We start from the raw sequence: 17,677 nt of genomic DNA on the forward strand, positions 1-17,677 counted from the left end.
GCAGCGCAGGCTTCCTTGGATATATGCCGCCTTTTGTCAGTTACAGATAGAGCTCTATCAGCTGTATTTATATTAAGAATCCCTGCAGCTACATCACATTTGTTAGTGCAGTATATTTAGCTTGGGTTTTGACTCCACAGAACGAGTAAGTGATGTAGTGTCAACTTTCACTACAAAAAGGAGGCCAGGCTATAATTAACCTTCAGCCTTCGCTGCTGTGGAGCAGCCAGCTGTAATTCTGTTGGTTTGTGATCAACAGGCATATGGCAGCACATATTTGCAATGGCAAATTATCAAGGACATGGTTGGCTGCCTTGCAAGTTATCTTAGACCACTGCTGAAGCTCTAAGACAGGTGTACTTACAGTAATTTCAGGTTTAATGCCAACTTCATTAAAAAGTACCTTTTTTTTTAAATGTTAAAATAAGAACGTATGAGACTTGTTAGGAGTATAGTTTTAATTTGCACATAATGTCTATAGATACGCAGACATGAGTGACTGGGCCTTGAGCCTGAAGAATCACAGCACAAGTTCTGCAGTTATTTGGTACAGTAACAAAAGTCCCTGTTCATATCATGGCTACAATGTTTATCCTGTACTTATATATCACAGTGGAACCATTCATTGCAAGTCATATGCCTGCCTCTTCCTCTCATACGAGAAGAATCTAACATAGTAAGTAATAAGCCTGAACCCTGAAGATACAGGACACATGCCATGCAGTGGGAAGCAGTGCAAAAGTGTCTTAAGCATATTTTGGCCAAAGCGTTGCAATGATATGTCTAACTCCTTCCAGCTCTGCTACTACCACAAGCATCTTCACCATGACATAAGCATGCCACCTGCATTCCAAGAGTACATTTCTAACCTCTTCTATTTTTTAAATTTAAATCTTTTGGGGGTGATGCAACTAGGTGTGCTTACTTTGAATTTACTAAGAGGTGTTCTGAGATGAAATCCTCACAGAGGCAAATAGTAGGATTCATACATTAGATGGTCATATATACCTGCGGGTTTATCCAAACACTTCAAAAATCTGTAACTAGTTTTCTCAACAGTTGCTTTTCCAACATAGATTTTATGAACACAGTGAATGAACTTACTAGAAGATGTGGTCATAAGATCCATTAACTGTTGACAACCCAGGATAGATAACAGCCTTTTCACCTCTCCTCATTGTTCCAACCTTTTCCCATTAACCTACTATGCAGTGTCTGGACCTCTCTTTATCTTGCTCATAACTAATACCAATCCATTTCTAAAAGCAGACTCCCATTATCTTTCAATACATTTTAGGTTCTGCCTCATCACCTTACTCAACCTCAAGCTCTCACTGCAGGAACCCACAAGCTTATGAGAAGAATTAGAATTGTCTATTGCTTTTTACTGCAGTGTTTGCACTGCTTGATATATATATTTAAATACACTGAATACTATGAAAGGAGGAGTTTGAACACAGTCTTACTAAACAATTTACTATTATTTCCTTTTAGCAGCAAGAATATTCCGAGAGTTCAGCATACAACGTTGGCTCAAGTTCTTGCCACGAAATCTAGGTCCAGTGTGCTGCAAGGTACAACATTTTGTTCTATGCTTAGGAGCAAAGTCAGAAAACAGTTTGAGATGTACTGGCAAGAAGATGGATCTCTGAGCCACTCACCTCCATACTAAGCTAGATTCTAGCATTCAGTATAGTTTGTGTTACTGTAGACCTTCAATGCTTTGTTTGGTAGGAGGATGCGTGTTTTTAAGAATGATTTGATAATGCAGAAATTTTATATATGTAGAGAAATTACAAGGTAAAGTCACTCACAATACAGTCTCATTATTTACTACTATGATTCTGCAGAAGTTAAGCTGAAGCTTAAAAAAAAAAAAATCCACAAATCTTGTAGCAAAGATTGGAAGCATCTCTGAGCTTTCAAGCAAGAGAATTTGTCCCCTAGAGAGAGTTGATCACAGAACTATTAAAAATGAAGGAATACAAATGGCTCTGAATTCTACACAGAATGTGTCTGACAAAGCAGATTTATTGCTTTATGTATTCAAAACTGTTAAAGGATTGCTGGTTACGATTTATAATAAATCCACATACTGGATTTTCTAATCTCCAGCTTTATGTAATGGAGATGCAATGAGTAACAAAATGAAAGGGGATTAGCAGGTCATCCTGATTTGCTGAATACAACCCAAGGTTGATAAAATACCTTAAAAACGGTTAATACAGCTGTATTGTTAGAAATCTCACCACTGTAGACAGCCATGAATGCCAAGGTATAAACTCACTCCTAAATAGCAAAATTGAAGAGCTTAAGTTTTAGAACACAGTTAAATCTAAAACTTGACAGTGAGACAGGCAAACCACCACACTAGGATCACTTTTTAAAAACAAAAAAAACCCAGAGCCTCATCTCTCAAACAGCTAGATCTAGTCCAACTCTGACTAGCTCTTTTTCAAGTAGGGAAAAATGGAACCCCGTATTGGATGAGTATACAAGAGAGTATGGTATGGGTGATGAATATGGGAAAGGACAGGAATGACCAACTGTCTGTTTCTGGCCGTTTCAGGCTTCTGTTTGCTCCCGCTCGCAGCCCTAAACGTTCCATTGTCTGTACGGGGAAACGTTGGCCTGGGGAGCTGGGCAGAGGACAGGCTTGCTGGAGGACTGTAAAGGAAAAAGAAGGTCCAACATATGAGAGGTGGAGGATGATGAAGGGAGGGGACAAATGAAGAATAAGAGGCTGCTTTTATGCAGTTCCAATCCAAATGTTCACCAGCTTGTGCAGACTACCAAAAAGTCCTAAGCAGAAAAATTACCGTTTTTTTTCAGAACACCTTTTAAGGGCTATTATAAAACTTGCTTTGAAATTGTATCATGTTTCAGTAGTTTTCTGTAATATTATTCTAATTTCATATCTATATGCTCTCGTGCATTTTGATTCCTTGTTTCTTCAAGTGAATTAGAAAATGTCCCTGTAGGAAGCCAGGATCATGAGGGGTGGGGAAGAGCCAAACAAAAGGGCAAATTCAAGGCAGAGCTTAGAGAAGCCTAAAGAAAGCTGTATCAGATCCTGTTAAACAAGAAAACAAAAAGCCACACAAACTTCAGCAGAAAAAGAATGACGCTAAGTGTGCTCTATAGGCTCTGCAGATACCTAGATAGATGGGCTGCCTTTAAATTATGTAATCATTTTTCACTCATAGTCTGGTCATAGTCTGAACAGAGCCTAAATTGCTCTACCTGGTAAAGGGCAAATGGGTAAAAATTAGGAAAAAAAAAATGATAAGCTGGTCAGTGGCAAGCATATTTGATTTTGTAAAGAAGGGGTAGCTATACATGGTGAATCTAGATGTGTTGCACCTTCCAGGAAATGCTGGAACAAGGGCTAGTCCAGATGCTCTTTGCTTGAGCCGAGATGAAGCAGCTTTATATTTCTGTATTAAATGGTGGATTTGGGAATTGGGGTTTTTTTGGGTATATTTTGAAGAAAGTCTGAATGTTGGCTGAAGAGACACTGAAATTGGCTTTTAAGGGTCTTGCTTAAAGGAATGTATGCCATTTAAAAAAATTTCCTTTGCAGAAACAGCAGTAAGCACTCTGCAAACTACATTCAGAAGGTAGTAAGGTTCCATGCTTTAACAAAGTAACTATTTATATATACATGTTGTCTTTACTATTTGCACCTTTTGTTCTACCCAAAGCTATTAATGAATTCTACAGATGGCATCCATGCCAGTGAGGAATTGTCCTTGTGATTTTGCAGCTTAGGAGTAGCTTTCAGGACTGGGGGCTTGTCTTAAATGCATGGCTGAGACAGTATGTATTGAAAACTGAGACTTATCACAGCTAAGGACAGTTAAGGTAGCTGCTGAATACTACTTAATAAAAATAGATCATTACTCAGTGCAAGAAATATCACCTAGATTTACATAATTTAGAAAACACAAACCTAAAAAACCCGAACACCCTCCCCCAACAATTCCGTTACTTTATAGGGACTAAATAGCATCAGGCAACATTGTAATCCAAAGCTAACCATCTGGCTAGCAAATAATAATTCTGATTAATTTACAGTGCTTTTCTTTTGGAGTGTGTATAAATATATTGGGGGAGGGGAGTTATTCTAGTCCCTTGCTTATATTTTTTTATAACACTTTACAGGCTTACTGAATACAAATGTTAAGTCAGAATCTGAAAATTCTCCCACTCTTTTTAAAATATTATTTATATAATTATTTTTGGCAGTTTCAGTTTCTAGAAAGTACTGATCTGAGTACTAGACTGACACTTTTTTAATTTTTAGAGAAAGTTAAATCATACTGTGGCAGGCTAAACAACATAATTCCAGGACTAAAATTTTGTCATGAGGTAGCAATTCAGTATTACAGTCAAATTTTGCTCAAAGATTTTATTTTCTTGGGAAAGATAATGTCTACTAAGCTGATGCTGAAACAGTGCACTGTAAAATTCTGATGCTATCAGAGTTTCTTGTTTTTTAACTACTGACTTAAATATTTAAGGTCAGTAATTGGGACATGATTTATAAAATTTTTAATTGGCTTTGCCTTTGTATTATTTTGAGAGAGGACTGTTTTTCTTAATTGGTAACCCTTAAACTACTTTGCAACTAAATATAGCTTTCACGCTTTGATATATTAGCTGGGAGAATATACTGTATCAGTATGTATTTAGGCATGCAATTATATTTGGATGTTTTGTTTTTTTTAATTTTAATGTAGAGTAACAGATTCACAATTTGTGTCTAGTTCTATTTGTATGGAAACTGAAATTCAATTATACACAAAAGCTATTTTTTAAATTATTTTTTCAACCACAGTAATATGCTAGACACCTAGGAGAAAAGTATTCCTGTCTAACCATGTTTGTATTAAGCAGAGGAAGTATTTATTTACAGTGAGAGAATTGAACAGCTTGTTTCTGGTCACTATGCCCTTAAAGATTTTTGGAACAGTAGATTTCAGCCTAGACACCTAATTTGGATTTGCAGATTGGAAAAGCAAGAACAAGGCTTCCTGCTTCTCCGATTCCAAGTTTTGAATGAATCAATCACTGAATGATGGTCATATTAAACTGTAATTGAGATAATCTCTGTGCTTGCAAATATAGAGCTGCTTGCCAAGTGCTTGTTTAATGTTATCAGACTTTCCTTAAATTTCCTTAGCAAGTATTATTTAAAAGAATTTGTTATTAATAAAGCCTTGGGCAAGTGCTCTGAATATTGATTAAGCTTCACTAAATTATTAGCAAGTGGCCACTCTAAGTTTTTCAGTGTGGCTGTTGCAGCTTTCCCTGTGATTTGAGGCATAATGTATGTCTTTGTTAGCACAGAAACAGCTCTGCAATTTCATTATGTTAAGCAATGAAAACAGTTTCTAAAAACAACTAATATTTGTGATACAGAAGAAAAAGTTGGCTTTCCTTATACTGTGGATTCATCTTAACTTCTGAACAAGCACAAGCAAACTGCTGAAGTACTCATAAATGCTGAACACTTTCACTTACATTACAGAAGTTCTGCTACAGCACTTAGTTGTATTTGCTTATTTCTGTGACTTGTTTGTAGGTGTGGAGGGAAACAGGATGAAAAAAGGGTCTGAACTTTTTTGAAACATTAGATTTCTTTCTCGCTCACTTACATGGAAGTGGAAACCTTTCTTGCTGTTGTTGAACTGTTTCATAAAGGCTACTCTTCTCCCCTCATCCCCAGTCCCTTGATGGAATCAGTTTCTTTCCACCTTTCTAGGCTAAGTAGTCTGGGTTATAGACAATGTTTCTAAAACAGAGTATTATTTAACTAGGCTGGCTATTTTATTGAAAAAACAACAATACTATCATTTTCTCTCATTTTTACCTACTATCCTGTGTATTTAAAGGCATTTATTTCCCTAAGTTTTCTTACTACTGACAGGAGGTAATAACAGCACAACTCCATTTATATAAGGAACTGGGACTCATGTGGATATCTAACAGATGGGCTACACTTAAGTCTTTACACTACTGCTATTGCTGATGCAATTAAGTAACTACTAGGGGCGATTTAAAAAAAAAAAAAAAAGACAGTTAAGGTAATTGTAGAAAATAAATGCTCGTAAGCTCATCATTCCTACCACCCACCTTTGACATACCTCTGTTCTTTCAGCCTTATTAACTTGACATGCTCCTTAAATTGCTTCTCATCTATGCCTCAAATACACTGACCTTTAAGTTCTGGTATCTCTTACTTTTCACTTAGTTAGAAGAAGTTTTATAAACTAACACTTTCCTGGTATTTAAAGTAGAAAACGTTATAGCCTGGCCCTCAGCACTAGAATTTCGTCCACCGTTACATTTGTTTTGTTTTTGTTAAACAAGTGGACTTCTCAAAAAGCTAGCCAGAGTGGTAAGGAGAAAGTACACAATTGCTGTGAGCAGAGGTGTTGAATGATGGCAGCATTTCTACAGAATGTTTGAGAAAAGAGATTAAGACAGTGCCAAATACAGGTGATTCATGGGGGCGGGGGGGTTGGTTGTTTTTGAAAACAAGACTAGCTTGCCCTTCGAAAGTGGGACAACTTCAGGAAACAAGACTCCAAACTACATTTATACAACTTAGATATATTCTTATGACTTTCATTGAAACATACCAACAAGACAATTGGAAGAGGCTTCAAACTAATTGCTTGTATAGAAATAAGGTGTCAATATGAGGAGTTAATCCTCAAGCCCTGTTCTATGACTAAAACCAAAGGGTATAAACAAATCAGATTGAAGTATTTGAACTGTGTAACTGTTGATTTACATCTGATATTATTAGTTTTTAAGTCATTCCCTTTGGACACAAATACAACTGTACATTTTGAAGATACAAATTTACTTCTGTAAAGAGGAGGGTGTTCTTTAAAAAATAAATAAAATCAACCTTGTGGCTTACTGTAGCTTATATCCCACTACTAAAAATGTTATATGCACTTACCATCATCTAGTGTGATGTCTTGTAGTCCTATCGTTTGAAAATTCAATTCTCGATCTTCAGGTTCTGGTTTAATGTTAATAGCTGCCCCATCTGGTGAAAATGGAGATGAATCGCATATGCTGTGGCGTACTAGGGATGAAGCTGCATTATGACCTCCCAATGCTGGACTATGTGCTTGAGGGGAGTGCTGTCCCGAGTGACTTACAGCGGTTGGTGGGGGAGATGAGGCAGGTCCTGAGCTAGGAGACTGATAAGGCATAGGTTGTAGCTGGGGTGAAGATGGTCCAGACAGTGGTGAATGGACCAAAGAATGGGAAGCTGTTGGGGATGGGGATGAAGTAGATGCTGGGTTTGAAGAATGGTATGGGACTTGCTGCAGCTGGGGAGAAGACTGCCCAAGGGATCGACTCATTGCAGAAGAGATGGTGCCCTGCCCAGAGCTTGGGCAGTGGTATCCAATCGACGGTAGGCAAGAAGATGACTGTCCTGAATGAGCTGGGTGTGCTAGCGGATGCCCTGCTGTACTCGATGTTGACACAGAACCTGGATTTGAAGAATGGAACTGCATTGGTGGGAGAGCTTGGCAGCTAAGATTTATCAAATGAGGTACAGATGCATCTTGCTGAAATGAAAGAGCATCAAATCCTTGACTGGAGGCAGAGTTCATAGGAAGACCAGACTGTCCATTGTATACATCGTTAGACTGCATAGACTGGTAGGAAGGCCTCACAGGAGGTGCTGATGTTACCTGAAAAGACTGAACCACAGCAGGAGGCAAAACATGACACTCTTCACTTGGACTAAGGTTTCTACCTTGCATATGTGACAGGTGGGATACCGCTGAGGTCACCATTGCTGTGTAAGGTGGCTGAACTGGACAAACAAGGCTCCTAGGTGATGTGGACAGTAAACCATCATGTGGATGCCCTTGATCTGGTGAAGGTAATGGAGTTCGGATAGAATGTAGGCCCTGAACATTGCCCGTGTGAGGCAGGGTCAAAGATGGAACAGCAGACATATCCACCTCATCTCTGTGCTCTTGCTTCATTATAACTAGAAAAAAGAAAATAATGTATTACAATTCCAGCTTATTTGGATCCTGTGATAAATACACACGAATTGCAGTTTAACAGCCACAACAGCATTGTTAACATACTTGCTCTAATTTCCCCTTCCTTTTCACTCTGCCTTCATTTTCTTTGCCTTTATGCCTGCCATGTTAACCCTTAAAATCCAGAATAATCTTCCTTCAAAGACAGTTATTTTCCCTTCTAACTACCCTCCTAATGCACTCTTGTTTTTAAAAGACAGCCACCCAGCCTGATAAAGTCCAGTACGCCTCTAAAGGATGTAGCTTATTAAATGTGAGAGGGGTTTTCATTGCTGCTAGGCTCCACTGAAAATAGTCAGGCAAGAGTTCAGCACCCCACGCTAGCAGAAGGTAAATGAAATTCTTAGTAGACTTTAAACTTTCATGCCCCTCATCAAGGTGATGGCCGAACTTTGGCAACACAGTTACGCTGGTTTGAGGAGTGCATGTTGTTTTAACTACAGCAGCTCTTTGTTACCATTATTTCAGTGATGGTAACAACTGTTCTTGTAATGTGAAATTATGAATTGGCACATTTGGCAGTTAAGAAAATTTTAGCCACAGTTAATCTTGGGAAAAGGTGCTGATTTTTAAGCACAAGTATTAGAAAAATACTAATGTTTTTAACTAAAAGCTAACATCTTTACTACTTTAACATCCTTACACTATACCTGTTAAAATGTTGTAAATATGCTATAAATAAAATGGATGTTAAATATTTGTTTAATACAGCTGCAGTTGCGATTAAACTTGCTTCTGAAGTGCTATGCTTCTTTACTACATTCCACCATTTAAATAATTTTAAAATGTTTCCCATACAAAAGTATCAAGTTGAAAATATGTCCTTTAACCATCTTAGGAGCTGATATTCCTAAGAACTGTTAAGAAACTCACAGAAATCTGACAAAATGAATTCACACTTAGTTTACAACAGATAACTAGATACCTCTGTGTGTCATTTAAGCAATGTTATACAGTGCGTTATTTTAGAGTTCGATAAGCAAGCAAAACTTATTTTAAATAGTGCAGACTAATGGAAGTCGGTTTTGTCAGTATACAAAATAGCTTTAAGAGTTATGTATTAATATTCATATGTGGCTTTAAATGTCAAGTTCTCCAAATGGTACTAAAGAGTCTACCTCCATCATTAATACTTCATGAAGTGTGACTACTCTAAATGGGTATGCATTTCTTAAGGGGAAGTAGGTGGCAGGCAAAGCAGTGGGCACTGGATATCTAGTAGTATCTCTTTCCTCATACCAAATGGAAGGCAATCAAACTTTTTAATTTAAAATATATATAGTATGCCTTTCTGCCTAAATTCCAAGATACGCTCTCTCAGCATGCTGCAGTGTGTCCAGAGAAAAATAATTTTTTGTTATGGATATCTAAACCTTTTCTTTTTTTTCGGGGGGGGGGGGGGGGGAAATCCATAACACCCCATAATAACCATTCTTCTATGATTTCACTATCCTCCATATCCTCGCTTGAGTTGTTCAGAAGAACAACAACTGTGATTCACCATCATTCTCAAAGGAAGGCAAATTATTTTGTAAAACATGTAACGAAAGAATACCTGGCTATATTTATAACACTGCATCTTATTACTCTAAATTTTAGGGTTTTTTATTTAGAGACACTTACATAAGTGTTTTACAGACTATTCAAAGCTAGTCTTATCTACCACTTGCCAAAGGTACCAGACTGAATGACTTTCAAATGTCTATTTTAAAAAACAAAACAAAATGCAGGAATTTCATATTAATTTAATACCTGGTGTGTAAGTAAAGCGTTGAGACTGGCTTTTTTTCCTCTTGCCATTGCAGAGATAAAACTGCACCTGAATTGCAGCTGTAATAGTTTTGTTATGGTATGGAGGAACTTCAAGAACGATGTTTGCCTATATGAAGTTGAAACAAAAAAAGCTTTACGTATTAAATATAAATGAAACCACTATTAATCACAGGAGAACTAAAACACTTCCTGCAAGACTAAGGCAAACTAATATTTTGAAAAGGATAAGCTTCAAGTTTATGCATATATTACATAGTAAAATAGTACTACAGCAAACATGTATTTGGAGACTTTTTTTTTGTTTTAAACACAAGTGTTCTAAGAGTAATGCTTTTAATTAAATAGATAAATCTTTTAGATGCATCTCCCACAGCATACATAAACTCTAGGAGTCAAAGAATTGCATTTCAAATCATTAATCTTGTAAGAACAATTCTAATGCACTGGAAATTATTTCTCATCTTAGCAAAATTATCTTCAATTTTCTGTTTTCAATTTTTCAAACAAGCATACTATTTGCAGTTCTTTCAAAGCATCGTTTTTATGTCTGCTTTATAGTATTAAGTCAATTTAGAAGTCTCCAGTTGTCTGTCTGTATTTGCCAATGATCTGCTTTGCTAAATGAAGTCTAAGCTTCAGAACAACAAAGATGACTAGTTTCTCACTTTAAAATACAAAGCTTTCTAAAGAAAGAAAAATTAAGTTTCTCACCCCTTGACACTTTTCCCTAATTATTTTCCCTTCTACCTCCCACTGAGGTCGTCCATCTGTTGAGAGAAATTTACAAATAATTCAAGCAAAAAGTATCTTCTAAAATATTTAAATATCTAAAACTGCATTTATTTTCAGTCATAAAGAGGTAGTTCGGGGAAGGGGATACTACTGAGAACGAGTTATACTGCAAACAGATTCTGAAGTATACTCTAAGAGTTTCAATACTACAGACATTGTCTAGAAGTTGACTGTTTTGCAGGATTCTGCATTTTAACAGAATCTACCAATTACATAGTTAGATTCAATTCCAAAGGAGACACTACGTACTACAAAATATTTGGATGGATTTTTTTCCTTTTTTCTAATACCTTTTTAAAAGAAATTTAAATGACTACTAATACTTGTTTATTGAAACAAACATGCTGCAAATTTACAAGTCAAGTCACCATGCGAGAGATAACGCATACCATATCTTCATGTACATAACCATACATTATATATTTAAACAAACAACACCCTCCCCCTTGAATCCTGAACCAAAACACCCAGTAGCAACCTGCAACTACAGTGCAAGTTGTCTATATTGTGAGGGAAGCAAGTTTACCGTGGTGAACCTCTCCTGGCTCTGACCTAGCATGACCAGTTATCCTTAATCCAGCACTTCATTCTCTCCCTGCTGTTGGGTTTTTGTGCAAGTTACCAGGGAATGTATTGTCTAGTCACAGCACTTTGTTAAAAGAGGTTCAAGTTATGTGTATCAAAATACATTATATAAAATCAAATAAGCATTTGTTAGGAAGGAATAATGTTCAAGTACATCTGCTCTACTTGAACTACACCATGCACAGCATGTTTCATTATAACATGGGTAAGGCTTGCCAACATACAGACAGTCAAGTTGCTTCTACTATGTACACAGCACCTATAATGATGCTATTGATATCAAATCACTTATTCATGTATGCAGAGAAGAGCCTCAATTTCTCATATAATCCTCTCTAGATTTTTTTTAAAACATATCCTGCATTAAGGTCTGTCTCATCTATGAAGCTGTTTGTTAAAATGAAACAAAACATTTTAAAATGTTTAAAAAAGAAAAGAGTTATTCAGTTCTCGTCACAGGCAGTAAGTGTTTAGGAAAAGAAAATGTTGCAAAGGCTCTTCAGAACTATTTTCATAGTTGCTACTGTTTTTCATATATAGGTTTGACTGCCTGTTACTTAGATACAGATGTTACTTTTCAAATATAAAATTTTCACTCTTAAGAGATGTAGTTGATATATGTTGAAATATCAGCTAATTCAAGTTAATTCAAATTTTTCAAGCTGAATTTCATGAAAAATAGTTAAGGTAGAAATAAATGTTAAGTATTAATCAAGATGCTTATCAGAAGAGCTACAGAACCAGGAAGGAGCGCTGAATAACTGAGTATCTTTAAATAGCACATGAAGGGGGGGGGGCCGTGTGCGTGCGCACATGTGCATATTACAAAACCACGACAAAAACGTATGTGCAAAACACTTGATTATATCCAGTTATAATACACAAAAAATGAAAAATATTTTTTGGCTATTAAATTCTCCAGAGGATGTAGCTGCATTGTAATGCAGAAATAAGTTGTTACACAAATGGCAGTTGTCTCTTCTAGAACACTCAGCTGTTTGACCAGCCCTTTCCTCTCCCCAGTATCCCTTTGAGGGGGGAAAACACTACCAAGTAAGTTTTAAATTCATGAATCAAAGGTTATTATTAGCTACTGCTATGGTTGACCCCTTCTCTGCCCCCGCCACTTTCTGTTTCGATGGCAGCAAGCAGCTAGATCAGCTGAAGGGTGCGTGGGAGCCTCACTCTCCCTCCCTGCCCCTTCCTTGCCCAGCTCTGGCACTCTGGCTCTTCTGGGAGCCTGTTCAACCTACGAAGCGAAAAAAACCCATGTCCCTTAGCTACAGACGGGGGGAAAGCAGATGATGTTTCTTCTCATTAGGACCCCTTCACTTGACCTTCCACCCTCTGCTTCTCCCTCAAGTCTAGCTCTGCTCTTTCCTCATGGCTTTGCAAGCTATGCCCTGAAAACCATATTACTTACGGCTTTCAAAAGAAATTTCTAGCTAGAAAAGAGTATCATGTGACAGACAACCCACTGGAACAAAATTAAGCATTGTGTTGTGCCAACGTTTATGGGTGAACTATTAAAAATACATTCACAGTCTTCCTATGCTACCTATTCAGGTTTTAGCCTATCCATTAGAGCTTTTTGTAATGTGAAATCTAAATTTATGGCCAGGCAGATCCATACCTGCCTGGTCAATATTTTACACCTGAATAACAAACAATTTTAGTATTTTAAACAAAAAAAAAAAATTCTCCAGGGACAAATGCAAGCTGTGTTCTCCCCTGGAATCCACTGATAACAAATTAATCCACAACCATTTCAAAAATGACAGAAGAGAGCAAAAAAACAGGTTCGGAAAAACAAACAAAAAAAACTAAGAAAACCAAACCCTTCAAACTGCACTTATATTTAAGGAAAGATGTTTTAGAAATATTCAGCTAAGATCTGCAAACTGCTTGCTTACTTGGAGATTCTACTTCCTATACGTTAGGCTGAAAATTTCATCTACTACCCTCTCAAAAAGTAGTGTTTTTCACTTCATGAGGTCAGTAGGAAGCAGTCAGATTTTTCTGAAAATACAAATGCATAAGGAAACAAAATATCTTCTGTATGCCTTCAGTGAAATGCATGTCTGCAATATAATTTTTTTTTTTTTTTAAACTTTGCTGATATAGAAGCGTGAGCCTGCTGCAATTCTCACCTGTGACTGAACGTCATCTAAAATACTGAAGCTGGATTCTTGAAAGTGAGAATCAGTACAACTGACTACAACATTTCTGATTTCTTAGCATTTAAATACGTGATTGGCTCATAAAGCACATTTAATACACATGCAAAAGGTTGCTTTTGTGCATACCACCGCTTGTTGCCAACACTTCACCTACATGCAAACTTGCCTTTTTACAGATGCAAATGAAGCACAGACACATCTGAAGCATTTACTGCACAACATGATTGAGACTTTTTTTTAAAAAGACATTCTTTAAAGAACAATATTTGCTACAGAAAATCTTATGCCAATATCCTGAAAAAAACTAATCAGTAAGATTTTCTAACTAAAATTTATTTCATTAGCTTCAGAATAAGTCAGTTCTTCTGCAATGATTAAGCCATAAGTAACATGACATAAATGACAATAGTACATTTCCATTAGTTCACATGTTAATTTTCCACACTAGTTTTTTTTAGTAAGGAGAAAATACATGGTATGATCTGTCAATAACTTTTTTTTTTTAATATACACAATTCAAAGTTTTCCACAGGATACTGGTTAGTCTGTAGCTGTCTTCCTAATTCAGGAGTACTATTCTCATTAATAACCACCAACCAGTACACAGATCAATGCTCCAACTGAATTTTCAGATCATTACTTGTGATATTTTAATCTTTTTTAAACACCCTCAAGTTCATGCAGGTTTAAAAAAAAAAAAAAAAAGAAAGAAAAAGAAAAAAGTAAAGGATTTACCTTGCCCTTTTTCAAAGAATATAATTTTTGATTCTGGAAGAAAATTGGATCCTGTCACCACCATTTCATGGCCTCCATTTACTGAGCAACTGTTAATGCTGTACTTCTCAATCTGAGGAAGTTCTTGAGCAGATCGCTGAGCTTTAAGAACGAAGTTTGAAGGAAAAATAATTATTCACAATTTTAACCCATGGTGACATTTCTTTTACAATTTTAGATGATGAATCAGGTATAAAACTAAAAAAATCTCTCTATTTACATATATAAACCATACTTGTATATTAGTTATCTTTATTTTTGGAGTTACATTGAAATTATTGAATTTTAGAAAAGAATACCAAGAAGCCATGAAACCCAACATCGTATTGTTCCAGGGGGAATAAAAAAGGAATCTTGATTTCAAGGTCACTGTGTTACTTCAAAGACATAACAAGTGCTAGGAGAAATTATTTAAGACTGCTTAAGACCATGTTTTGATTCCTTACTGCCAGCATTTAATGAATCTTGTAAATGAAATAGTATTAAGTCTTCCTAAAATGAACATTTATTTTCACTAAGATATATCAGCTGCCTCTCTTCATATACAGAAAAATACAGAAGTGTTAGGTATTAGGTTTATTAATATTAGGTTTACAGTCTAAAGCGTTACATGGTTCCTCCAAACTTACAGGTTGTCACTTGGCAAGTACCATCTTTAATTTTTTGGTAATTTAACTCTTAGCTTTTTACATACAAAAATACTTTTACTGAGACACAGAAAACGTTAAAATACTACAAGTATAAATTAATTATGTATAGTTAAAGCAATCTTACAGCATTCAACAGGTATGGAAGCAGTCTGAAGAGATAAGACTTTTCCACTAGGCTGTGGGATGTGAACACGAAACACAAGTCGCACTCTAGTATTCTTTCTTCCAATATCTGTCTCTCCTTTACGGAGCTCTATATCTGAATTGCGAAGTTTCAAAATACCTGCACAATCGATACTGGAGATAGGTGAGGAAGGATGGATTAGAAGAGAGATAGGAAAAAAATGAGTTATATTATTGCCAAAGGATATTCTCTAAGCCTCTCCTTTGTTAAAGGACGAAGAGCATTCCATTCCTCCCCCCCCCATATAATGCTATTTTAAGTGTCTGAGGCCAGATGATCTGTTAGCATCAAAAATGGCAGCAAGTTTTCTGCTGAAACATTTTGTCTTGTAAACTTCTAGGTGCTGCTTTTTTGAACCTTAAAAAAAATATGTATTACTGCACTTAATTACCTGATGTTAAACATTTGGAATAAGTTAGTTAATGTAAATATAATGTACAAGGAGCAAGAGACCTGTATCCTGTTCTGGTTAGGACAGACTACAGAATGAAAAAGTTGTAACTGTAAAATCCTACCTATCATTCTGGTATGCCAGAACCATGTGTTTATTGATTATCTGTATTATCCATGCATACTTTAATGAAATTAACACATGTAAGCTTCTGAGGAGTGTTACCCTGCACATCACTGTCAGTTCATACATTCAATGGAACTGGCACGAAGTCCGTAACTTTAGGAAAGTCTAAACTGGCTTCATCAGAAGATTGCATTAGAAATAAGTAAACTCAGTCAACTTCATAGTTATGCTTTATGTGGTTCACTGATCCCCCAAGTAGAACAGAGCAGTTTAACTTTTTCTGTAGGGTCCATTATATTTTTTTTAGCGTATTCTAGCTGGCAAGACATGAAAAGTCAGAATAATCCAACCGCTAAAAATAAATAACAAGAAACAAATAAACAAACAAAACAAGAAAAGGCTTCCTGTCAGGATACAAGAAGTTAAGACAACCACATTCAATTAAGAATTAAGCAACAAGCAATTAAACTACACGACTATATTGCTGTACATACAAGTCATATGTCATTGTAAAAACTAACAAAATCCTACCCTCAACCAGCCAGTAATAACCCACATGCAGTTCCACAACTGTGGTGTCACATGCGTGTGCACACAGTGTAGAAAAGCTGAATTCCAGAAGCATTCATCCATCTCCCCCTCAATCATACGAGCTCCCCTCTCTCTCCACCCAAGCACTCCTTCGCTTCTGACTGCCTGAGGACTTATTGCGGAACACTGGCACATTTAAAGAGATGCGTCTAACTTAATCATGCATTATGCTTGTAGAAAATCTGAAAGAAAAGTCTTATAAAATTATCTTTGTACAACTGGGGAAAAGACAGACATAGGGCAACTAAATAGCTAATTTAAGCCTTATGTTGCAGTGTACCTGGCTGACATATTGTTTTCAGGAAGAAGCGGAATTTCCAAAACTTTTGTGCTGGCAATTATTATCTCTTGACTAGCTGTAGCAACTGTTTTTCCAGTGATTCGGTGCACCTGGTAGAATGCATGAGGTCTTAAGTAGCGATCATCTGCTGTTCCAATGAACATTTGTAGGTTTACTGGCTTTTCATTGTAGCCTAGGAGCTGATGAAAAAGTAGATATAACATTAAAATATTAGCTGATTTTTACTGCATTTATGTGGGTATAATATAAATACACAACTAATGCAAACACTGAAGAGTGAAAGAGTAATATTTAATTACATCAGACTTCTCCAAATTCGTATGTTTTCTTCAGTGCTGAAGAAAACAGAGCACGGACATCTATCCTCCAAGAGAGATTATCAGCAACAGCATTCATTAAAACAAATGAATGTCAAAGCATCTTTATTCCTTTTGAATTTTTTGTAGAGAAAAGATTCATTCTATCCACAGATTTTCTAGGTTAAGGCTATGCTGTTCTTTGGCTGCATTTTTATTTGGTTTTGATTCAAAGCAGAGTTACCAATTTTAGTAACAAGTATCTAGTTTTCAGAAATATTTTAAAGTTTAGCTTTTCTATTATGGAACGCGTAAGTGAGTTCGTTAAACTTGAGGGGTTTTATGAATGCAAAAGTATTTTGTTAGGACAAGAAAATTTAATCCGTATCTAGAAAAGGAAGGACAGTTTATTTCTGGCAAAGAAAACATTTTAAGAAACAAAATTTGATTAACTGTAAAGTTAATGCACAGGTCTTTGACAGGTATATGACTAACTAATCCAATACACTCAGTTTGTCTCAAAACCACCTAAAACCCTGTTGTTATGCTTGAGCTAACACTGACTAGTTCTAGGCATGAAACAAACTGATACCTTAGAAAAAGATAAGTTTAAATAAACTCTAAAAGAACAGGCAAGTTTTATTATGGTACATTGGTAACATAATTATCCAGATTTAAGGAAACAAATTTAACCAATGGTAACATACACATTTCCCTTAGCCACTGCTATTTTAAATCTGAGGCCCATAATACATGAAGTATTACTTCCCCTTCCTGACAGTTATAGACTGATGCACATTGCAAGGTATATAATTTTCTAAAAAGCGATGCAGCAAATCTACGTGTCACCTGCTTCAGCATCAACTTATGTTCAAACCGTGGGAAGGACCAGAAAGTCATTCCTTAAACACATTTTTGTTTTGTCTTGCCTTCAATATTTCTCTCTC

At 36.2% G+C, this 17,677-nt stretch overlaps 1 protein-coding gene across 3 annotated transcripts in view; it reads right to left on the minus strand.

The window, feature by feature from the left end:
* The window catches only part of NFATC3 (nuclear factor of activated T cells 3), a 79,078-nt gene that overhangs the window by 16,124 nt on the left and 45,277 nt on the right, over window positions 1-17,677 (minus strand). For all 3 annotated transcript variants that reach the window (XM_064519496.1, XM_064519494.1, XM_064519495.1), the window contains exons 4-9: window positions 16,414-16,613; window positions 14,966-15,138; window positions 14,153-14,293; window positions 10,572-10,627; window positions 9,840-9,966; window positions 6,977-8,029 (exon numbers count right to left, since the gene is read on the minus strand). In XM_064519496.1, coding sequence (XP_064375566.1) covers window positions 6,977-8,029; window positions 9,840-9,966; window positions 10,572-10,627; window positions 14,153-14,293; window positions 14,966-15,138; window positions 16,414-16,613 — 1,750 coding nt within the window. The remainder of the gene's footprint in view (window positions 1-6,976; window positions 8,030-9,839; window positions 9,967-10,571; window positions 10,628-14,152; window positions 14,294-14,965; window positions 15,139-16,413; window positions 16,614-17,677) is intronic.

Source organism: Dromaius novaehollandiae, chromosome 13 (genome assembly GCF_036370855.1).
Source record: "Dromaius novaehollandiae isolate bDroNov1 chromosome 13, bDroNov1.hap1, whole genome shotgun sequence".
Lineage (NCBI taxonomy): Eukaryota > Metazoa > Chordata > Aves > Casuariiformes > Dromaiidae > Dromaius > Dromaius novaehollandiae.